Consider the following 24787-nt stretch of genomic DNA (forward strand, 5'->3'; position numbering starts at 1 on the left):
CTTTAAGTAGTTTGGTATATATTAGTGTATAAATGTGGACTACTGGGGGAGGAGGGATAAGATGTTAGGGTAGATAGAAAAAGTGATATTGGCTATGGATGGTGACATGGAGGATAACATATACAGATAAGTAAATGGAAAGTATATGCCAAGTAATTTGGGGAGAGTACTAACATTTGAAAAGCCTCAAGAAGGTACCTGAGCTTAACAAAGTAAAAAAAATAACATAATAACTTTGAGCTCACATTTTCTACAGAAAACTAAAAAAAACCCCCCTAAAAATAGAAAAATTTAATGTTTTTATTTTAAATTCATTAGTCATTATTTAATAGGTGGTACTTGAGCTTAGGTTTTCTTTTTTTTTTTTCCCTTTTCTTTTTGCAAGGCAATGGGGTTAAGCCCAAGGTCACACAGTTAAGTAAGTAGGACTTGACTAAAACTAGATTTGAACTCAATCTTCCTGGCTTGGTACTCTATCTGTTGCACCACCTATCTGCCCATTAGCTTTTTAAAGGTTGCCACAAATTTTAAGAAGCAGAAGAAAAGCATTCCAGGACAGTTAGTACAAAGACACAGATGTGGGAGATAGAAATTTGTGTAACAGGACTAGCAAGCTAGACATTCTGACTGGGACATAGTGTGTGAAGGAGAATAAAGTGAAATGAGAGAATTGGGTATGAATTGTGAAAGGCTCAAAATATCAAAAACAGGTTCACATTTTACCCTAAAGGAAACCACTGAAGTAATTGAACATAAGACTATATCTAAAGAGCTAAAAAGATATATTCTTGAAAATCTGATACATAATGTATGTATGTATGTATGTATGTATGTATGTATGTATGTATGTATGTTTTATTCCTTAATCAGTAAGCATTTATTAAGTGTCTGAACTGTGTTAAAGAGCTAGGGATACAAAATAAGGCAAAAATGTGGTTCCTCCATCTCTCTCATCAAGGAGTAGTTGGTTCAACATCACTCTTGTTAACGATATTCTTTGCTAATTCTTCACACCACTCTATTCTTACTTTAGTTCATTTCTTAGATTTGGCACCTTAACTGCCTTGTCTCTATATCTGTTTTTCCTTAGCTGACTTTTTTTACTTCGACTTTTGATCCCATCCCATTGACCTATAACACTCTCTCTCAATCCTTGTATAGAGTAATTATCAATTGCAGGACTCTTTCCTTGGGCCTGCTCTGTCCTCTGAACTTCATTAGCTTATGCTGATAAATCATTTCACTCAGTAAATTCAACAAATATTAAAAATCAACTGATCATGCATTTAAGAAAATGAATCAAAAAATTTGCTTACACTCAACAGCAATCAATGGCAGGCCTTCCAAAAGGTTACTAATTCTTCTCTTCCTATTTTATATATTCTCTGTGTAGAGTTCACTTTGCTATGTTTAATGAAAGTATATTTTCAATGGGAGGTTCTGATTGAAGAAGGGAATTTGGGTAGAAAGAAATTTTTGTTAAATAGTTAAAGCATGTATGAAGATTTAAGAAATAGTAGAATGAAATTCACTAGAGCAAAAAGAAGTGAAATCCAGATATCGTCAAATCTCATTTCCATCTTCTGCCCTACTAAAAATGTTAATCAGAGCTGTTTTACAGTAATTATACTGGATATATCTTATTTGGAAGGGGGGAGGGGGCGGGAAGCACATGGGGAGAGAAACATGTTAGCTAATAAACATAGAAATGGTCAACAGTTGGGAAGAAGGACAGAGAAAAGAACAATCTTTCCAACTTTGAGAACTGTTATAGGATGAATTATAATAATATCAAAAAACCCAATATCTGTTAATGAATAAAAACTTCAGATGCATGCTTTATATTTGTGAGGAAAAAAAAAGTGCTTACAAATTTCTTTACGGACACATGAAGGAACAATACTTCTGGGGTGTCCTTTCTTTTTTGGCTTATTTCCTTTGCATTCCCAAGGTCTGGATCCAAGCTTCTCAGAAGACCCTTTTCCTGGATTCTGATAGGCTGCCTCTAAAGAGTAATTTAAACTAAAAGTCATTAAACTACACAAACAACTTACACAATAAAAAAATGATTGAGAAAGCATTTTAAAAATCTGAACCTTCATTTTGCAAAATATCCTGGAGTAAAGATGCACAACGTTCAAGTCCTTGGGGTACTGTTCCAACCTGTAAGTAGAAAATCTTTTAGAATAAAGCTGATATGTTTCTAGTTAAAGAAAATAAACACAATACTAAAAAGATGTGAGCACAATAGAGAAGACAGTGGGATTACCTGGTTATGGTCAGTTAGCAAGCATTTATTAAGTGTTATTATGCTTAGCAGCATGAAAGGCAAAAACAGTCCTTGTCCTCAAGAAGTATACATTCTCAAGGACAAAGTAGATTTTAAAATAATGAGGCAAACTGGGGTAGCTAAGTGGTGAAGTGGATAGAGCATCGGCCCTGGAGTCAGGAGGACATGAGTTCAGTTCTGGTCTCAGATACTTAATAATTACCTAGTTGTATGACTTTGGGCAAGTCACTTAACCCCACTGCCTTGCAACCCACCCCTCCAAAAAGAGGCAAACAGAAAGAATGAACATATAAAGACACTAACACACACATACTCGTTCTCTCTCTCTCTCTGGATAGAAGATAATCTCAGAGAGGAAGATACTTATTAGTTAGGAGAAGGAAGCAGGAAGAGCTTTAAATGCCAGAGGATTTCTATTTCTTCCTGAATATAATGGGAAGAAATTTTAACTCATTGAATAGGAGAGTGACATACTCAGACCTTCTCTTTAAAAATGAGAATGATACTAAATCTGTGCACTTTGGAGGATGACAGTGTCCTTAACAGTAATAAGGGAGTAAGGAAGAAGGGAGGGTTTGAGGGGGAAAGATAATGATTTCTGTTCTGTATATGAATTTGAGATGTTCTTGAGACATCCAATTAGATGACTATAAGGCAATTGGTGATACATGATTCAGGAAAGAGATTAGTGCTGGAAATATAGATTCTGGGAATCATCTGCATAGAGATGAGAACTGAATCCATGGGAGCTGATAAAAATGACTAAGTCAGAAAGTGGTATAATATGAGGAGTCCATAACTGAGCCTTGGGGGAGAGCAAGGGTTAGTGAGTACTATATGAATGAAGAACCATCAAAAAAGACTGAGAAGAATCAGTCAGACATATAGAACAAGAGGGGAAGAATATCACAAACTGTGTTATTATAATGTCTTGTTGAAATTTAGGAGCACCCTTTAAAAAAGAAGCAATGCAATCATTTTGGTATATCTGAGAATGGGCTTTACAACTATGTGGCTTCTAAGTAATTCGGGGCAAGGAAAGAGAAGAAAGAAGTCAGAAAGAGATTACAAGTTGTGAGATACAATAGTTGCTGTGACCTGGACTATGTGGCCATATGATATGGTATCTTTTGGGAATACTTCATATTCTGGGGGGGGGGGGGGTGAACCAAAGATAATTTTCTGCTTCCTTAAGGATGTCTCCTGTCTCTAGATGTGCAGTGGACACAGTACTGGATTTAGAGTCAGGAAGACATCCTCCTGATAAATCTGGCCTTGATCTCTACCTAGTCTCTTAAACCATTTGCCTTAGTTTCCTCATCCATAGAATGAGTTGGAGAAGGAAAGAGCAAACCACTCCAATATCTCCAGATATTGAAAAATCAGAAAATTCTAAGTGGGGTCACGAAGAGTTAGATATGACTGAAAAATGACTAAATAACAATTTTGTCTAGAATCATTGCCCTGAGGATTGGGCACAGTAAGCAACATTAAGGAATGAGTCTGTAATGATTTCTAACTATCAGGTTCAGCAGATGCTGATTATACAATAAATAACTTTTCACTTTTCTTGGAGCATGTCTATTAGGCTGGAAACAGAAAAGGGATGAATCAAGATAATAACAAGAAATAAATTAAAAAGGAAGAAATCATGTTTCCTGTGTCAACATTTCATATGTAAATATTTTCATTTATTAGGATTTACAAATGGTCAGATTAAATGAGCTTTTGTATCTAATGCACAAGATAACCAAAATTTACTTTTTTTTTTTTACCTGCTCATCAGAATCAGTAGAATAGTCCCTTAGGGAATAACCAGAATCTGTATCAGCACGAGCTATTTTTCTCATGTGGATCCTGAGAAACAAAGACAAAGGTTGATGGAATTTTTTTAAAAATCAATTTAAATATATATTTTTTAATCCCCAAGTATCAAAAGAAAAGAACAATGCTTCACTTAATTTATAATGAGGTAAATTTCCTATCTTAGCCATCTTTAAAATCTCTGTAAAGGTTTTAAATCTAAAACTAAAAAAATTTAAGGAGAAATGAAGAAAGGCTTACTATGGGATTTTAGCTCACACTTGGAGAAAGTTAGAGAAGTCAAGAACAGAAATGAGGAAGGAGAGTGTTCCAGTTACAGGGGAAGTCAGAGAAAATGTTCAGTCAAGAGATGGAGTGTCTTGTTGATATAATGCATACTAGACTGGAACTTTAATGAAAATCTTTGCTAGGCATACTGAGCATAGAGTTAAAAAATACCTATCATCATACTTGTAAATTCAAAGGTATTATTACTGCCTTTGTGACTGGATGAATCTGTACTTTGTTGTACACTACTGCTTATTACAATTCGAAGGTGTTTCAGATTAACCTTTGAAAAAAGATACAGGTAAAAAACCTCTTAATGTCTAAAGGGACATCGTGGACAAACATTTTGCTAAAGAAGAAATTTACAATTTTTTTTTGCAAGGCAATGGGGCTAAGTGACTTGCCCAAGGTCACACAGCTAGGTAATTATTGTCTGAGGTCGGATTTGGACTCAGGTCCTCCTGACTTCAGGGTCAGTGCTCTATCCACTGCACCACCTCACCACTCTGGAATTTACAAAAATTTATAAAATTTACTAGAGACAATATTTGAAGAAAACTCAGAGCCAGTTTAGAACACAGTTTCAATTAGAGTCTTTCTACCAGAAGACTGATGGAAAAGAGAAGACCAAGGTAAAATTTCCCAACAGCATTTAAATCTCTTAGTGGTTATGAAAACTGCTAATAAGCAGTCATTGTGTTTTCTTATATAACTTAACAGACTTGGAATGACAAACACAATCAGTTTTAATGAATAAAAAGTCACCTTTTTGAAGGAATTTGATTATATAATCTTGGTCAGAGACTAGGTAATCTGAAGTCCTTTAGTTCTTTTAAGTTCTTACCCTTTCTTTCCAGTTGTTAATTTACTTGATCCAATTTGTCTTCCAGATGATGATACCTGCTGAATATTAAAGTAATTGTCCACATATTTTTATTATAGCATGTTATTAGCACTACTACTCTTTTAAATGAATTAAATCTATCCTAATGTTTACCGTTTTCACATCCATACAAAACCCTTTGAGTCAAAACACTGTATTAAATTCTTCATGTGTATAGGATAAGTGATTAATGGTAAGACTTTTGTTTTGCAGAAAAACACTTATAACCACAAATGTCTAATCTGTGATGTAGTGTCATCTTCTGCCAATCCATGCCATCCTACATAATGGAGAAAAGTCAGCTCCTTGGTCCCTCCACATTTACTTCTAAATTGCCTGCTTCCCCAATCTCTGGACACACTTAATACATTCTATTTATTTAATTGCTTTTCTGAAGCCCTCTATCAAGCACTGTTATTTCTTTTTTTTTTAAATTTAAGGCAATGGGGTTAGTGACTTGCCCAAGGTCACATAGCTAGGCAATTATTATGTGTCTGAGGCTGGATTTGAACTCAGGTCCTCCTAATTCCAGGGCTGGTACTCTAGCCACTGAGCAACCTAGCTGCCCCAAGCACTGTGTTATTTCAAGGTCTGGTGAGAATTCTTTTGCAACTCATGCAATCTGTAGCCCTTTTACCTATTAGGAGGGTGACATGAAGAGTTGTTAGGTCAGAAAAATCCAACTTTCTGAGGTTAACCTTTCAAATATAACTTAACAGACTTAGAATGACAAACACAATCAGCCTATCACCAAGTCTATTCTCCATCTGAGAAACAAACCATCATCACTAAAAAGTATCACCACAGAATTTCATTAGAGTAGTAAAAAAGTACATAAATACAATCTCAACTTTTTACTAGCTATCTAACTCTAGACAAGATACTTAAATTTGCCTCAGTTCCTTTATTTGTAAAATGGGGATGATAATAATAGCACCTATCTAAAGTTTTTGTAAGGCTCCAATGAAATAGTTGTAAACCATTTAGCATAGTGAATACACTGCCCCCCCACTTCCCAAACCCAATACTGAAGATATAATGTAAGGCAAAAGACCACCCATACTTTTCAAGGAACTCAAATCTAAAAAAGGAGACAACATGCAAATAACTGATATAAATACAAGCTATAAACAGGATAGGCTGAAAATAATCAATAGAAGAAATGTACTAGAAAATTAAGGGGAATTGAGAGAGATTTCTATGATTAGTTCACACTTAAAGAAAGCTAGGGGAAATCAGGAAGCAGAGATGAGGAAGGAGAGCATTCTGTAAAAAATGCCCAAAGGCAAGAATGGAATATCTTGTTCAAAGAACAGCAGAGAAACAAGGTCAGGTCCTTTGATAGAGATGTACATAGTAGATAGAGGCATATTAAATAGCAACTGTGAATAGTATTTATTAAAGCACAGATCTGAATTTCCAGTTTACTAAGTGAGTACAATCAATTCCTTCATTCTTTCCCAAATACATTTATTTCAATCCAATAAGTTTTTTTCTAATTAAAACTTTTTTTTTTTAAAAAACCTATGTACTCAATACTTTATTAAGGTATAATGTGAAAAATAAAAGGTAGAAGTGACCCTGGAAAATCTGACAATTTAGCTGAAACAATTTGAAGATACTATTATTGCTTCAACCATACAGCAATGATACAAACATTATACATAACAGATTTTATACATCCTAGTAAGTCTTGTTCTTTGAAAGTATACACCATGTGAGATTATTCATTCTCTTCAATGACACTGCCATTACTCAAAACATTTTAGGAATAACTTTAAAGCCAATTATAAAACACAAAAGAAAATCATACTTATCACTTTGTAGTTGCAATTCATTTTTAAAACCAAAATTTGTCATTAACTAGACTGTTCCTCATTTTAATTACTGGATCAAAGATGTAAAGATAGAAGGGATCTTAAAAATCATATGGTCCAACTCTCATTTTCCTGATGAAGAAACTGAAAATTAGACATCCTAAGTGTGTGTCTGAGATCACTGATCTGATCTTGAGATCCTGGGATCACTTTAGCAGTGAGAAGCAGAGCTAGAGTTTGAACCTAAGTGATGTTGACTACAAATTCAGGGTTCTTTCCATTCTGCTCCTAAAACACTGGAGTGAAGTGACTAGGATACTGGTTAGCATCTACAGACATGAACTTAAATTTGGACTCAAACTCATCGAGGGAGGGTAAAGATTTGCTTCCATTTAGAATACAAGAGCCAAAGCTCTAAAAATAATTTCAAAAGATTAGAGGTTCCCAAAATATTTGTTTAATTTTTTCACTATTATAATATTTAGGTCATAATTTTCCAAACGAAAATCTGCTTTTTCTTCCTATCTTCTTCCAATCATGGGAAAACAAGAAACCCTCAAACTGCCATACAAACATGTATAGTCAATCAAATCAATTCTCACATTAGAGAAGTTCAAAATATCTCAATCTGCACCCATCTATCACCTTGTTATCAGGAGGAGGGCATTATATTTTACCATGAATCATCCAGAATTGTGGTAGTTTGTTACATGGTATTAATTAGTGTTCCCTATTCTTTCAAAGTCACTCTGCTCACTTCACTCTATTATGCACATTTTTTACCATGTTTTTCTGAAACCATGCCCTCTATCATCCTTTTTTAAAAGTCTTTTGATACTTTATTAAATGCACAGCAAGAAGAATTGACTCTGGAGTCACTGTACACAGGAGAGGGAGGTGGTCAGGGGAGTGGAAGTATAAAAACTTTACCGCTGGAAGTGAAGATTTGAGCTGGTCCTATTTCTTCAGGGTGAGATTAACCCATGTTCTGCTGGTGGCCATAAACTCTGTGGATGTGTGTTTTTCTAGTTGTCCAATTATGCCTTTTGTGTAGTGAATGTTCCTCACCCTCTTTGTTTTCTGATTCTCATTTTGTTCTGCCTTCCGATTGTGTTTCATTGTTGCATTCTTGAATGTGTCCCATTTTTGGGGGTGCTCATACTAGTCAGGTACTGTCATGGAAGCCAGATTGGGATAACCATAGTCAAATAGGAAGGCCAGGGTGGTGTCCAAAGTGAGAACAAAATGGCTGGTTGGAGGTCTCATCTGTGGAGACAATGGCTGCCTGCTTGCCTGAGTCTCAGATTTTCAGGATCATCATTTCTTGGTCAATGCTCTCGATCTCTAAACTAATGTTGACCCACTTCTCTAAGTGAAGCAGGTAATACCCTCAGACTTGTTGCTCATCTGATCAGCCACTTTCTATAGCAGATTCCAGAGATGCCAACTTATTCTCCAATTCTGTCCCTTGCTTGTTTCTCTGTTTTGGCTTGATGCCATAGCAATGAGATTTTGTTGACTTCCTGTGGTTCCCTCCAGCGATTTTTTTTTAAAGGAGGGTTTGTCCTGGTTTGAGGGAAGGCTAGACTTTGCGATCTGGTAATTCTGACATTGCTTTAAAAAAGCCCCCAAAATGGACCTGAGCAGACTGGAGGACTAGTTCCAGCCAGTGACTGAATCTGACTTGCTTCAAAGTGAGGGCTCCTCAAAAAGTAGGTATGAGCAGATACGTCAGGTTGAAGGAAGAAATATCCTCCAAGTCTACAATGGGGCTGAACAGGTCAAGTTGTGTCATTATGCAAGACGCTTTCTCCAGGCTCTCCCAACCCTGTTTCACCTTGTCTTGAATGAATCTAGAGTTCATTGACTGGAGGGTATCCTCATCTTGGGGGCAGTGGCTGGTCTTTAGCAGCTGCAGCAATTGCAGACTTGGCCATGTCTTCATTTTTGGTTGCCACCATCACTGCCTCTATGATCTTGGGGAAGGACCCATCATTTCTTATAAAACAATATTCCATCCAACTTAAATGTCATAACTTGCTCATAAAATGATTTACTATAAGCATTTTTTATCTTTTCCTCTTTTTTTTATCTTTGTGGGGTATGGACTTATTAGTGGTATCTCTGGGTCAAATAATAGTAGGTAGTTTAGTAGCTTTGGGAAGAATGTTCCAAATGAAAAAATAGTCATTTTGATGGAAAAAATAGAGAATTTCTCAGCAAGACTACAAAAGTAAATCAAAAGTCACTTAGATATGATTCTATTTTTTTAAAATCAGATATTGCTGATGGATCTCATACAAGAGAGAATAAGAGAATATAGAAAAGTATCTACCTCACTAATAAGGAAATCAGTGAAAGAAAATTATATGGTGAAGTTATTTTGGAAACTCTTCATGAAAGAGGAACTCTTCAGTGTCCTTGAAAATTTTTAGCATTTAGACAAATGAAAAAAGGGGAATTTCAGGAGGGAAGAACTGAAAACAGACTTAACAAAATGCAGGATTAGTTTAAGAGATAAAAAAAAGTGGTTTAAATGGAATTGAAGAAGTTTCTGAGGAAAAGTGAGAGAACTAAGCTAATGTCTGATATATTAAAGGGGGAGTAGTTGTTTAGGATTCTATGCCAGATTGAATGGTTTGCATTAAATGTAAATGAAAAGTCAAGAGCTGGATATGTAGATTTGGGAATCATTAACACATTGATTGTTGAAATCATATATTACTTAGAAATGGAGAGATGAACTATCTAAGGAAGTTAGTATAGAGAAGGGAATCTGAGAATTCATCAAGTTTCATTATCATTAATATGCTGAGAAGAGTTAGGAGCATCATTCAGAACAACACACCCATGAGAAGAGTCACTGAAATTAAAGGAAGAAAGTTTCCAGCAGCAAATGATTATGCAGCAGAAAGTTTGCAGAGGATGAGGATTGAAGAAAAAATAGTATGGAGACTTTTCCCCATCGTCATCAGGTGAAATGAGATCCCAGGGAAAATGCTTTAAGTTGAATGCACCCAGCTCCCTGCATTTTCACTGACTGTATCCCATGCCTGGAATGTTCTCTCCAATGGCATCTTGTTCTTCAAGAAGCCTTTCTCATCCCCCTTCCATGTTAGTCCCTTACTTCTGAAAACTACATTCAATTTATCCTATATATAACTTGCTTGTACATAGTTGTTTTCAAGACTATCCTTTGCCTTTCTTTGCATTTTTATCACAGTGCCTTGCACATTTAGCTTTGTTCTCTCTCTCTCTCTCTCTCTCTCTCTCTCTCTCTCTCTCTCTCTCTCTTTTTTAGGTTTCTGCAAGGCAAATGGGGTTAAGTGGCTTGCCCAAGGCCACACAGCTAGGTAATTATTAAGTGTCTGAGGCCAGATTTGAACCCAGTTACTCCTGACTCCAAGGCTGGTGCTTTATCCACTGCGCCACCTAGCCACCCCTGTTCTCTCTTTTAAAAAACCCACACACCTTGGATTTTCAATAACTGTTGCCTCTGCTCTTCTTAACCCATACAATCAACTAAAAAATCAACAAGTTCTCAAACATTTAAGAGCACCAGGCAGAGTGCTAAAGGCTGGGAATTTTTACCTGGGAAACCAGGTAGAGATGAGGGGAGAAAACATTCTATGTATGCAGGAAAGCCAAAGAAGTCCTGGGCTAGGAAGAGCAAGGAAGCTAATTACATAGATTGCAGAATAGAGATGGCTGTACTCTAAGGAGTAAAAAGACTAGAAAAGTGTGAGGGCGGAAAGTTATGCAGAGCTCTGAATGACAGAAGCTTTTATATCTCAACCTTAAGTTGATGTAGAATCAGTAGAGTTGGGGTGGGAAGAAGAGGGACATTGAAAGAAAGAGAAAGGGTGAGAAGGGGAGAGAGGGAGTAAAGGGGAGTGGGGAGAGAGGGAGAAAAGGAGAGGGTAAGAGAGGAAGAGGGAGATGTTGGAACTACACTCTAGGGAGATCACTTTAGTAGATGAAGGATGGCCTTGGGTGGGAAGAGACTTGGGTAAGGGAGACCATCAGCAAGATTTTTTTTTTTTTTAGATTTTTCAAGGCAATGGGGTTAAGTGGCTTGCCCAAGGCCGCACAACTAGGTAATTATTAAGTGTCTGAAGTGATATTTGAACTCAGGTCCTCCTGGCTCCAGGGCTAGTGCTCTATCCACTCACCACCTAGCCGCCCCTATATTTGTTTTTTTTTCTTTTTTAAGGTTTTTGCAAGGCAAATGGAGTTAAGTGGCTTGCCCAAGGCCACATCAAGATATTTTAATAATCTACTTCTCTCTACTCATCCGTGTGCGTATGTGTGTATATGTAGATATATATGTAAGCATATGCTCAAATGTGTCTATGCGTACACGTATGCTCACAGACACACAAACATCCTTTTTGAGGAGCTTCCCCACAAGGGCACAAGATGGGATGATGGAGGTTTTTGTGAGGAGGGGGAGATGTAGGTAGGTTTTAAGTGGACGGTAAAGGAGGAGCATGAAAAGGGATGAGACGCGTCTAATGCGTGTCCAACTGCTTGCTTTCTCACCGGGTGGGGAGAGGCTGAAGGAAAAGAACTTGGAACTCAAATATTTTTAAATAAATATTCAAGTAAAGCAACGTCATTTTTAAAATGCAGCTCCTGAACAGGTGCCTCCACTCCGCGCCTCCCGGGGCCCTCCGAGGGCACCGTGCCGGGGCAGAGGGGCTCAGGCTGGGGCGACCCCGAGGGCCGGCCCCGGCCCCGACGCTCGGTTCTCCCTCCTCCCGGCGGGGCAGGCGGGAACCCGGCTCCGGCTCCCCGCTCGGGGTCGGGCCCCGGCCGCGGCCTCTCCCCTCACCTGGGTCAGTCGGGGCCCGGACCGCACCGACTCTCGGGCCCTGAGTCGTCCATCGCCCCTCCGACCACAAGTCAGTCGGTTGAACGAGTTAACAGCCATAAGGACCCGGGCCCTCTCGGGCCGCCTTCATTTGCTCCTTGGACTTCCGCTTCCGGTTTGGTTCCCGCCGAACTCGGCGCTTCGGCCTCGGCCCATCAGATCTTTGCTCCTCGGCCACCGCGGTTTCTGCGCAAGCGTGGACTTGGGGTCATGCGCAGTGAGGCTGCTCCCTAGAAGTCACTTCCGCCAGGAGCTGAGGTAGGAGTGAAAGTCCTTGGGTTTTGAATGAGCTTTGTGCTTTTTCGGTTTGGGTAAACTAAGGTCCAGAAGACGGAAGGAAGAAGGCAGCCATCGGGGACTTGGGTTCGAATCCAGTATCTTGAACATTTTTTTTTTTCCTATCTGGACTTATCTTTTCTACAAAATAAGGGCGCCAAACTCAGTGAAACCCAAGATTCCTTCTTGGAAAGCATCAAACTTACCTTTTCCTACCTCACCACCACGTAAGACCCTTCACCCCATTATCAAATCAAGTGGAAAGTTTTGTGAAGCACCTGCCGAGCCTAATCTTCTAAAATGTCCTTCGTTCTCCAAGACCCCCACAACGTCGGGGAAGTGACGTCATGACAAGCACATGACCTGGATGGGGGGGCTGAGCTATGTCATCGGAGCCAGTTGGGTCCAGTGGCCGGATGAGAATCAGGATGACCGGAGATGGCCCTGGAGCCAAGGGAGTCAGAGTTCGGTGACTTGCCCAAGGCCACACAGCTGGTACCTGTCTGCTCTGAGAGCAACTCAAGCTCCTGGCATCCACTGCCAGGCCAGAGCTCCATCCCACTGCGCCCCCAGCCGCTGGACTCGAACCCAGGTTCTTCTGGCTTAGAGACCAGTTATCTTTCCACAACAACTCCCAGGTGTTCCTGACTCTCCTAGAGTCAGTAAGGCCCAAGTTCAAATCCAGCCTCAGACACTGGGAAAGTCACAAGCTCAGTCTGCCTCAGTGTCTTTCTCTATAAAACGAATGGGGGAAGGAATAATAGCATCTAGCTTGCAGGGCTTGTTGTGAGGATCAAGTGGGAAGATTTGTAAAGTGTTTTGCAAACCTTAAAGCACTTTTTAAATACTAGCTTTTATTCTATGCAAATATTAACTCCATTTCGCAGGTGAAATAATTTCATATTCAGAGAGATTGATTTGCCCTGTCACATAATTTTAAATAATTATAAATAAATTTAAATACGATTTAAATATTCCCCCCATTCTGATAAGACCACAATTTCCTTCTGCATACCCTTTCTTCCCTTATGTTTTCAGAACACAGATTTTTTTTCTTTCTATAGGACTGATCCCTTTGTTGTCTTTGTTAAGTTCATTATCCATGTCCCCCACTTTGTTTATAAAGATCTAACATTTTTTAGATTTAACTTTAAAAAAAAATTTTTTTAGGGTTGTTTTTTTGCAAGGCAAGTGGGGTTAAATGGATTGCCCAAGGCCACACAGCTAGGTATTTATTGTCTGAGGCTAGATTTGAACTCAGGTCCTCCTGACTCCAGGGCCGGTGCTTTATTCACTGTGCCACCTAACCACTCTTCTAATCACTTTAAAAGAAAAATTTTTTTTCCTTCTTCAAACTTTTTTCTAATTCACCTCCACTCTTTTCCGGCCACTCCCATTCTCCTGGAAAGAAACAAATAAGCATAGTCAAGCTAAACAATGTCCACCTGTCTCATTCTACCTACTGGTAATCTGTCAGGAAGTTGATAGCATGTTTCATTATTGCTCCCTAGAATTCTATTTAGTCATTGTGGTGTTGAAGCCACAGGTCTTTCAGAATTGTTTTACAATGTTGCTATAATACAAATTGTTTTCCAAGATCTTTCCACTAACCTTAGCATAATCAGTTAATATGAATATTCCTATTTTCCTCTAAATCTTTTTAATTAAATCTTAGAATACATTAGTAATATGTTATGTACCACATTTTGTTCAGCCATTCCTCAATTGAATGATACTTCATTAGTTTCCAGTTCTTTGCTATTACAAAGAAATTTGATAAATATTTTTGTACATCTATTTTTTCCTTGCTTTTTTTGACCTTGGATTTATAGGCCTAAAGACTCAAAGGATATATGTTTTGGGACTTTGTTCCAAATTGCTTTCCAAAGTAGTGTGGCACACTATATAGCTACCCAAGCAGTATATCAAGATGCTTATTTTCCTATAGCTGCTGTAATACATCATTTTTCTTTTTTCTTTTAGTTTTATCAGTGAGTGTAAGGTGGTTCATCAGAGTTACCTTCATTTATAGCCCTCTATTAGGACTGAGATTTACAGCAGTCTAAAATTTATCTATCAGTAACTTAAATTTTCTTATAAAATTGCTAGTTCAATTGTTTGATCATTTTATATAATGAAAGAATTCTCTAGTTTTTATCAGTTTTAATCAGTTCCTTATCTTGGAAATAGGACCTTTATCAAACAAACTTGAAAGCAAGATTTTTCCCAGCTGTTTTCTTTCTAATCTTAGCTGCTTAAACTGTTATTAAAATAAAAAAATTTTAATTTTATGCTATCAAAATTTCCATTTTTATCTTGTGACTTTTAATTTTTGTCAGAATTATTCCCCTATTCATAATTCTTCAAGGTTTTTTTGGGGGGTTCCTTTAATTTGTCTATGACTCTTTATATCTAGGTTATATGTCCATTTGGATATCTTGGACCATAGTAGGTGGTGTTAAGTCTATGTCTCTTAGTGCAGTATAAAAATCTCATTCACTCTTTTGGACTCCCCATTGTCATACTGTTGACTTTTCAGGCCAGTAAAAATTCCAGTTTTTTTCCCCTAGAAAAACTGTTATCTGATCATACCTACCACCTTGTGAAAGTGATGTTTTGTAATCAAGAGTAAAATTTGTTATCTATGCCTATGAAATTTCAACTTATTAAATTCAACCCAGTGCTCTAGACTAAAGATTTAGACCCTGATTGTCATTCCAATGTCCTATCCTTCTCACCTTTTTATCATCTACAGAGGTGATAAAGTATTCTTTGCCTTTTTTTCAAAGGGCCAAAAACAGGCCCCCTGTGGAATACTATCGTGGACTTCCTGCCAAAATGACATTCAGCCAATTCTGAATCCATCCAATTATATTATTATTTATCCCAAGTTCCTTCAGCTTTTCTACAAGATGTGTGGATTAATAAAATTGTCAACATTATAATGGAGAAGTAATAAAATGAGAAGCTAAAAATCATATTTGAATGTGGAAAACAAACACTTGTTATTTATGTCATACTGATACAACTTAATAAAAAAATCATGCATATCATCAATGATGTTAAATAAACATTCCCTCTCTGAAATCTAATATTTTTACCTTGTCTCATGGTATTTTTCTGGTCCTGGCCTCATTATTTGTAGACCTGGTCAGGCAAGGAGAGAACACTAATCTCACATAAATTATTAGTGTTCCAAGAATTTCTTAAAAACACACACACACACACATACACACAATTGAAAGCTAGCATGTTTGCTAATTGTTTATTAGTGTACCAGTTGTACAAGAAAATTGACATTGGATGTTGTATGGGGTGCAGTCATTTTGAAGCACAATTATCTCTGTATCTTCCTTCCTTTAAAATTGCTGGAATGCATTTTATTCCAGCCGTACCCTGGGATTTTGGGTAAAGTCATTCACCTTGATTAAACCATCGGGACCGATTCTGTTTGGGCCAAAAATATATTCTTGGTTAATTCACTTAATAGACATGATTTTTGTCAAGAAGCATAACATATGTTAAATACTCTTGTTTCAACCTGATTTCTCTTGCCTTATTTCTAATCCTTTAATATCTTTTATTTCCCTACCTGTTTTTTCTACTTTTGTTTTACATGATATCCCCCATTTTTATAACAACACTGTAATTTACTATATTTTATCATGAATCAGTACTGCTACCATCACTTTTTCATTATTCTCCTACCTAGTTTATGAAAATTTACTTACACTTCCTGTTCAATGTAGTTCAGCATTCGACTGACATGGGATGCTGAAATCTCCCCATCCACTTCAGCAATATATGTGTAAAGAAATTGAAAAGTGCTGAAAGGGATTCGGGGAGGTCCGCCATCATGTTCAGATGATAAAACTTCACATACAATCTTGAGGGTTTTGGCTATGGTCTATTCAAAGGAAGATAAAAATAGGTGGTTAGATCCTTGAGGCCAGTTTAGATATGAGAAAGGTGATAAATAGTATTAACTGTATAAATTGGTATGGAAATGATATCACATTGTTGAACAAAAATTAATTTTTTGTACCATGGATCCTTTTAATAGTATGATGAAACTTTTCTCAGAACAATATTTAAATAAAATAAAATACATAGGATCACAAAAGAAACCAATTATTTTGAAATCAAGTTAATTTTTTTTTTTTAGTTCACAGATTCCAGGTTAGGAATTTCTATTCTAGAAGGATTATAATCCTTATACCTGAAATAGTTTCATCCAGGCTTGCAATTACTCAACTTTTCTTTTTGGCATTCTGGAAATGAAGCTTATAATTGTGTATTATAATTAAATGTTATTGTAATTACATTTCAAAAAACATACTCTAGGTCCTATCAATCAATTATCATCAGTGTGCCAGTTCTATAAGAAAAAGTTGATACTCTTCTGTATTACCAAAATTCAAACACAAGCAATTGGTAAGGCAGCCCAATGAAGTAGTCCATTAATACTTTAGTCTTAAACAAGCATACTGTAGTAAGCTTACTGTAGTAAGCCAATTTCAAAATTGAATACGAGGGGGGAGAGAGCTGGCTAGCATGTGGAAAATCATAGTATTTTCAATGATCCCAAGCTTGTCCCCCCACACAGAAACCACTTTTTTGAAAGAACACCAATATTCTTTTGATGATGCTATGTGGCTGAATATATGAATACCATGATCTCAGAAGTCTTTAAAGTTGGGGATGATCTAAAGGAAAATGATGAGACATGGTTTAAGTAGACTGCACATTATCAATAAAGAATTTTTGTGTAAGAAGTGGTATAAAAAGTCATTAAGGCAACTTTGTACCCATCTCCTATGGTGAGAGAGAAGACAAGCAAATTTACTGGTATAGAGAAAACTTTAAGATTCAGAAGATAACTTCCAACACATTGGACAGATCTCTGGAGAATTTAATGTAGACAGGAATCACAGAATGAGAAGGCAAGCATGGGTTTGCCATCTGGCCTAATCCACAGTGATGAAATTATTGACCTATCAAACCATCCTCTTTGCCTAGGGGAGGGGCAGGGCAGGGATGAACTTTTCCTAGACTTTTTATTACAGTGAATTCCGACTTGTTTTTCTTTTAGTTTAAGTCAAAGGAAGATGCTACTAAGAGATATAGGGGAAGGGTAGGAGTATTTATTAAATGCCTACTATGAGTCAGGCACCATTAAATACTTTATAAATATTTATAAATACTAGCTGAGTTAGTGAACCTGTATGAGATACTTAAGAATGTCTTTTATAGGGCAGCTGGGTGATGCAGTGGATAGAGCACTGGCCCTGGAGTCAGGAGTACCTGAATTTAAATCTGGCCTCAGACACTTGGTAATTACCTGGCTGTGTGGCCTTGGGCAAGCCACTTAACCCCATTGCCTTGCAAAAAACCTAAAAAAAAAAGTTTTTTTTAAAAAAGAATGACTTTTACTGAGTCAGTTGTGACAAGTATGAGTTGAAGGGAAAGGGTTACTTCTAATAATACTGAAAACCAGGATACAGCCCGTTCTGTTGGGTATACCTATAGTAATTTAGTGATAACATCTAGAAGTCAGTTGTTTCTTCAGTATTTATTTTTTAAGTAAATACAGACTGAATTTAAATGCTACCCTATGAGATGCTGTGTCAAGTTGTGTGACTGGGGAAAAAATAGAAAATGAATGATTTTTCCAGCATCTTGAATGAAAGGTTGTCCTGTCAAGAGTTAAGCTCTTTTCTTAAAGAAAATTTAAGAGATTCTTTCAAGATTTGAGACAGCTACTGTAGGTTTATTTTTTCAAACAAACAGCTTTTGAAATATGAATAGTCTCAGAATTTTACAATGAAAATTGTTGCTAAAGCAAGAGTTGTGAAAAACAATGGGAATGGGGAGGAAACATTACCAAAAATTATGCCCAAAGGGCTATTTATCCTAGTCTAATAAATATGGCTAGTATACATTTTAGGATAGTGGTATACTCATTAAAGCATGTGTACAGATTAATACTTACCACAATCTAGGGGGAAGTAAAATATTAGTGGTACTAAGTAACCAACCAAATAATTGCAGGTTGAATAAGAATGAAACCGATAAAATGTTATAACTGTCCAGAGGATTGGTTTCTTTGACCTTTAAACATGCTGTTGCTGGGCTTCTGAAATGATGGAAGTTCTGTTGGATGGTGAAGTATCAAGACGGATGAAATTTTAGTAGGGAGGGCAGACTGAGCAAAAGAAGAGACTATAGAGTTATGGGCATGATCAATCAAGAAGACAGCAGGTGTAATTCCATCCGATTGAGTGAGGTAACCTTGACTCTATCATTTCCTTAATCATCTCATTAGCTGCTTTTCTCAGTTCAAGCTGATTTAATCACTTGTTTTTGTCCAATTGCTCCACTGTTTACATCTATCCTCAAGTTATTCCTTTTACTACTATACACTAAGTCTTACTTTCATCATAATATCACTTGCATATATAATATAAATATATTTGTCAAATGAATAATGAAAAATTGTTCTGAAGCTTTTCTAGATACAGAATTCTCATAGATCATCATTACAAAATATACTGTTTATGTATAAAATATAAATATAATTTATTACTGCCCCCCCCCCCCCATGGTGTTGGGAGGAGGTAGTCTATCAGATCATATTGTGAACTCAAGTCTCTAGCCCAAGAAAGCAGTATACTGGAGCTTCCCCCAAAGGGCTGGGAACTCCTAGGAACATCATAACCAAAATCTGATGATGATGTTTGTCCTTCATTTTCAAAGAGGATCATGATATCAGAGAGGTGATGCCATGACAAGCACATGAATTAGATTTGAGTGAGGGGGTGCTGTGCTAAGTTCCCCAGAGCCATTTGGGTCCAGTGGCTAGATATGAATCAGGATGACTAGAGATGACCCTGCATATGAGGCAGTCAGGGTAAAGTGACTTGCCCAAAGTCACACAGCTAGTATGTGTCAAGTGTCTGAGGTGGGATTTGAACTCCTGTTCTCATGCCTCCAAGGTCAGTGCTCTATTCGCCATACTACCTAGCTGCCCTTAACAAAAATCTAGAGCTCCCAAGTCAAAGGAAAAAAATACTCTAATTAGTTAGAAAAAGTTTTACACTAAGGAACCACAGTCAGGATCACACAAGATTTAGCAGCTATCATTCAAAGGAGTGATGAAGATGGAACACCATAATCCAAAAGGAAAAGTTGCCAAGAATAACTTAACTAGTAAAATGATATAGTGCTATCATTTTGGGGGGGGAATGAATAGATTATTAATAAAATAGGATTTCCAAACATTTCTGGTGAAAAGACAAGAGCTGCATAGAAATTTTGAAATACAAATATAGGAGTCAAAAGAAACAAAAAAAGGAAATGTAAATTTGCACTTAGAAAAATAGAAGGGGGGGCAACTAATAGAATCAGGGCAGCTAGAAGGCATAGTGGATAGAGCACTAGCCCTGGAGTCAGGAGGACCTGAGTTCAAATCCAACTTCAGACACGTAATAATTGCTTAACTATGTAACCTAGGCAAGTTACAAATTTTCTGTGCCTCAATTTCCTTATGTGAAATGAAGGAATTGATTTTAATGACCTCTGTGGTCACTTTTCCTGTACCATGAAATGGGTGAATTTTTAGAAGTATTTGAGTGCTTATCATGTGCTAGACTACTCAATGAAGCCTCTGGTACCATGTTGTCCCAACAATCCATCCTTTATCATTGATATTATAATAATAAAAATGGTGTGTACAATTACTTTATAAAATCATCCTATACTTTTTTCCAAGACCAACTTTCTATGTTACACACACACACACACACACACACACACACACACACACACTCTCTCACCACTGGAGCAGTGCTTGATTTTAGGTACCTTTTTTTAACTGCTTTTTTTTTTTGGCAAGGCAGTCAGGGTTAAGTGATTTATCCTGGGTCACACAACTATTAAGAGTCAAGTGTCTGAGGGCACATTTGAACTCAGGTCCTCCTGACTTCGGAGCTGGTACTTTATCCATTGTGCTACCTAACTGCTCCAGTTTTAAGCTCTTATTAAAGGGCATGTTGAATCTTGGTTGACCACTTTAAATTTTCATAATGGTGGCCTAGTTTTTTTTCCCCTCTCTCTCTCTGGTTTTTTCCCCTCTCTCTTTCTGGTTGCTGAGTACAGAAACAAACTAGAAATAGAAGCCAGAGTACCTGGATAAAACAGATTTCAGCAGTAGCCCCTGGTTGGAAGATAGAGAACTGACAGTATATACAGAGAATATTAAGCTTCCTTTGTTGTCCTTTCCTCTCCATTCCCTACCTCTATACCTTCCTGGCATCACCCAGAAATGCTTCCCCCTCTCCCTCCCAAAAAAAAGTTAACAGTAACTTACAACTCCAAGAGAACTGCAAGCCAGAGCTAAAAACTTGAGCCATTCTATCTCTTCAGAGAAGCGACCCACATTCATCACACTATTAAAGAGATCTGTTGGGAGGCTCAGAACCTTCCACATCTGGGCCAGTTCATCAGCATGTATGATCAGCCTTCCAGCCACCTGTGGAGAACAAAACACACACACACAATGAGGCAGGTTCTCAAACTATGATCCATTGATTTGGGGACCACCCTCCTCCCCCCATCTGGGAATTCAGGGATGGTATCCTGGGCTTCTATATATCAGGAAAGAAAGAAGGCAATCTTCTACTGAACTTAGTTTTAGTCCAATGAAGAGAAAACCAGGTGATGACTTAATAATGGCATCTAGATGTTTTCTAGAAAATGGTTTGAAATTGTTTTCCATCACAGATGGCAGAAGGTGGGCTTAGCAATAAGAACTTCCTAAAAGGATATGAAATGTTGGACTAGGTCACAAGGGGGACGGGAGAGAGCTCACTTAGTGATCACCAGTTATCCAGATCCTTATTCATTAGAGATAGCACAAGTAGGCTTCAGAGTGCATGTGCAAAAGAGACCTAGAAGCTGCTGGAGAATCTGTTAAATTAACACTGATGGATGGTGGCATCCCTGGGAGAGGATTAGGATGTTGTGTGGGTGGTTTTTTTTTTTTTTTTTTTTACTGAATTGCTTCGAATATGTATCCTTGTGTAGCAGGATAATTTGGAAAGAGAGTGGAATGTTTTCTCGTCTGCAGGCATGTGGGCTACTTTCAGGTTTAAAGGAGCCTTTTTTCTGATTGACTTCTATATCTGTGAATCCAATTTTTTGGTACTTCCTCAGAGTGGGTGAATCTGCAAGGCCCCTAAAGATTCAGGAGGGGCATATGTTAATGAGACACCTTAGAAGTTGAGGTTTTATTGTGGGTTTTGATTAGAGAAGGTAGTACTTTTAGACAATTGCCATTCTACATAAAATTAAATTGCATTCTCAAATTAAGTTACTGGATATACTTAACTAAAGGGACCTACATTTTCATACATTGACCTCACCTGATATGAATGATGAGTATTTCAAGGTATTAACTTTAAATTTTCTAGATAATTAAAGTTAATACCTTTTAAATATGAAAATTTTTTAAAATTATAAATATATATAAATTATAAAATTATAATTATTTTTGAGGAAAACTTTTTTTTGCAAGGCAATGTAGGTTAAGTGACTTGTTCAAAATCAATATAGCTAGGAAACTATTAAGTGTCTGAGACCAGATTTGAACTTGGGTCCTCCTGACTGTTGACTAGTACTCTATCTACTGTGTGCCACCTAGCTGCCTCAGGAAACTTTCTTAAATATATTATCCACTTACCTTCTTAAATGGAACACATGTAATATTTTACACTTTCTTAACATTTCATTTTAACATCTTTTTAAATTTTCAGTTCCAAATTTTCTGTTCCAAATTTTCTCTCTCCCTCTCATCTCTCCCCATACCCACTGAGAAGGTAAGCATTATATGTGACATTTTATTTCTTGATGACTGAAGGGCCAGCATTATGAACCTACTTGTATTGTGAGTTAATATTTTCTACATTCACTTTTAAAGTCTCCTCCCTTTATTGAGTCTATCTTTAATAGGTCTACCTCATCTCAGCTCCCTTACGATTTGCTGCTTCTAATATAGTACTCTCATACAGCCCCTTCTCTCTCCCTCACATATTCATCACTTTGGAATTGACTCTCACATCATGGACTACTGGAATAGTCTGCTGAATGCTCTCTGCCATACTTCTTTCCCCCACTTTGGTCCATCTTCCTAACATGCATTTCTGACTAGGTAACCCCTCTCAAGCTCCAGTAGCTCCCTTTTGATGCTATATAAAATACTCTTGCATTCAAATTTCTTTATAACCTGCTGTCCCCATTTTTCCAGACTTCTTACAATTTATTACCTTCCCTACCTTCCACCTAATATATTCTGAGATTTGATGACTCTGGTTCTTGAACAAAACATTCCATCTCCTGACTTCAGGATTTTTAACAGCTGGTTCCCATACATGGAATGCTTTCCACTCTCTTGACTTCCCCAGTTTCTTTCAAGTCCTAACTAAAATCCTGCCTTTCACAGGAAGTCTTTCCTGCTCCCCCTTAATTTTAGAGCCTTTCCTCCATTAATTATCTCCAATTCATCTTCTTATAGCTTGTCTGCACATTATTGTGTGTTGTGTATGTGGTTGTCCCCCACATTAGATAACAAGTTTCTTGCAAACAGCTACTATCTTGTACCTTGTGTCTCAACCTTTTATCGTAAGGCCTGGCACATTGTATATATATATATATATATATATATATATATATATATATATATACATATATATATATATGTATATATATATATATATTTATGAGTATATATTGACTATTATCTAAGATTGTTCAAATAAGACTCTTCAAACCTCTTCAATGAGGTCCTGTGGAAGGAAACAATATCTTGATAGGAATTTTGAAACAGGTATTTCTAGTATTTCCTGTAGTCCTGTAGTTGCTAGAGTATGACTTGTGGATAGAGCATTTCTTTCTTTCTTTCTTTTTACAATATTTTTAATATTTAACATTCATTTTTTTATTTTTAAATTTCTTTCTCTTAAAATAATTCAAACAGCCATGCATACGTGCTATCATTTCCCCCACCTTATAAATAAGGAAACGAAGGCAAAAAGAAATTACATGACTTGTCCAGGGTCACACAGCTAGTAATTATCTGAAGCCAGATTTGAACTGAGGTCTTTTTGACTCTAGATTCAAGCATATTATCTATTGTGCCACCAGACTGCCATGATCAAAACCACAAAGGCACTGGTTCCAGTTTGCCTAGATAGTTTAATGAACTAAATATTAAACCTTATGGCAAAAGGCAACTGGGACTCATTGATCCAAAATTGATCCAAAGATGGACCTTAATATAAATCAAGTTTAACACTCATTTTTAAGAATTTTTAAATTCTATTCGCTATGCCACCAAGCTGCATTTCTTTAGTCAGTAGTGATTTAGAGTATTTTTTCATTTGACTATTGATAACTTTTTCCTTTTGGAGGCCAACTAGGTGGCAGATTTCATAGAAGGCTAATCCTGGAGTCAGAAGACCCGAGTTCAAATGTGGTTACAAAACTTAACTAGCTGTTTGACCCTGGTCAAATCACTTAATCTGACTTGTCTCAGTTTTCTCTTAAAGGCATATTTTCTAAGATATCCTCAGGAATCATACAGTGAAGGTGTTCAGGAGTGTATCAACTTGGTATACTAATTCTCAAGTCATGTCTTGATAGGTCTTGGCTATGCCATGGCTAAACAGAGCAAAGTGTTATGTGTGTGTGTGTGTGTGTGTGTGTGTGTGTGTGTGTGTGTGTGTGTGTGTCTGTATGTGTCTGTCTGCTATGAAACATTGAACAGGAGAACCTTGGAACTGGAAGGATTCCCAGAATCCATCTAGGCCATCATGTACTTGAATAGGAAACCCCTTTATAACACAGTTGACAAATTATCTTCCAACTTTAGCTTAAGTATCTTTAGTGAGAAAGTACCTACTACTTCCCAAGGGCAGCTCAATCTATATTTGGAATGTTTTGTTAGGATGTTTTCCTGAAAGCAAGGTTAAATCTGCCACTTTGCATTGTTCCTAGTTCTGCTCCCTAAGGGGTAACAGAGTAAAGCTAATAGTACCTCTTCAAAAGATAGCTCTATATATACTTGAAAAGGTAGTCATCATATCCTTCCCTGTCTTCTCTTGTCTAACCTAAATATTCCTTGTTTTTTCCAAATAATTCTCATATGGCATGAACTCAAGGTCCATTACCTTTGATCTTATTATTACCTATAAGTATTTTCACACTTGCATGTTTATGATCTCTAAATTTCTTTTACCTAATCTTACTCTTTTTTAAATTTCATCTTTCCCTCTGCCTTAGGACTTCTAACTGTTCTCTGTTCTCTCCTTAACCTTTAATCCTTCCTACTCTTTTTTTTTTCAAGGCCATTGCATTGCCCTGGCTTTACTCTTGTTTAGACTCCTTAGTAAACCAATCACAATCCTCTTTTCTTAAGTCCCTTGTCCCCTTATCCCATGTCGAGCTTGCCCTACCCAAGCCCCAGTCTTGAATTTTTCCTGTCATCAACTGCTTGTGCTTCT

General features: G+C 37.1%; 2 protein-coding genes and 1 pseudogene across 8 annotated transcripts in view; all 3 read right to left on the bottom strand.

Annotated features, from left to right (window-relative positions):
• CCDC14 (coiled-coil domain containing 14) overlaps positions 1–12531 on the bottom strand; it is a 44785-nt gene extending 32254 nt beyond the window's left edge. Inside the window, exons 1-5 of one of the 4 annotated variants that reach the window (XM_074214678.1) lie at positions 11916–12144; positions 5226–5281; positions 4066–4147; positions 2097–2163; positions 1871–2005 (exon numbers count right to left, since the gene is read on the bottom strand). In XM_074214678.1, the coding sequence (XP_074070779.1) occupies positions 1871–2005; positions 2097–2163; positions 4066–4147; positions 5226–5281; positions 11916–12014 (439 nt within the window). In that variant the 5' untranslated portion in view covers positions 12015–12144. Of the gene's footprint in view, positions 1–1870; positions 2006–2096; positions 2164–4065; positions 4148–5225; positions 5285–11915; positions 12145–12436 lie in introns of those variants that run through there. The other 3 variants (XM_074214677.1, XM_074214679.1, XM_074214680.1) reach the window with 3 other exon arrangements.
• On the bottom strand, positions 5226–11809 carry LOC141507230 (immunoglobulin-binding protein 1 pseudogene; annotated as a pseudogene).
• A 2937-nt stretch (positions 12532–15468) lies between the features above and the next one.
• ROPN1 (rhophilin associated tail protein 1) overlaps positions 15469–24787 on the bottom strand; it is a 29329-nt gene continuing 20010 nt past the window's right edge. For all 4 annotated transcript variants that reach the window (XM_074234177.1, XM_074234173.1, XM_074234172.1 and 1 more), the window contains 3 exons: positions 20599–20760; positions 15962–16137; positions 15469–15677 (listed from right to left, as the gene is read on the bottom strand). In XM_074234177.1, the coding sequence (XP_074090278.1) occupies positions 15611–15677; positions 15962–16137; positions 20599–20760 (405 nt within the window). In that variant the 3' untranslated portion in view covers positions 15469–15610. The remainder of the gene's footprint in view (positions 15678–15961; positions 16138–20598; positions 20761–24787) is intronic.

The sequence above is a fragment of the Macrotis lagotis genome, chromosome 1 (genome assembly GCF_037893015.1).
Source record: "Macrotis lagotis isolate mMagLag1 chromosome 1, bilby.v1.9.chrom.fasta, whole genome shotgun sequence".
Classification (NCBI taxonomy): domain Eukaryota; kingdom Metazoa; phylum Chordata; class Mammalia; order Peramelemorphia; family Peramelidae; genus Macrotis; species Macrotis lagotis.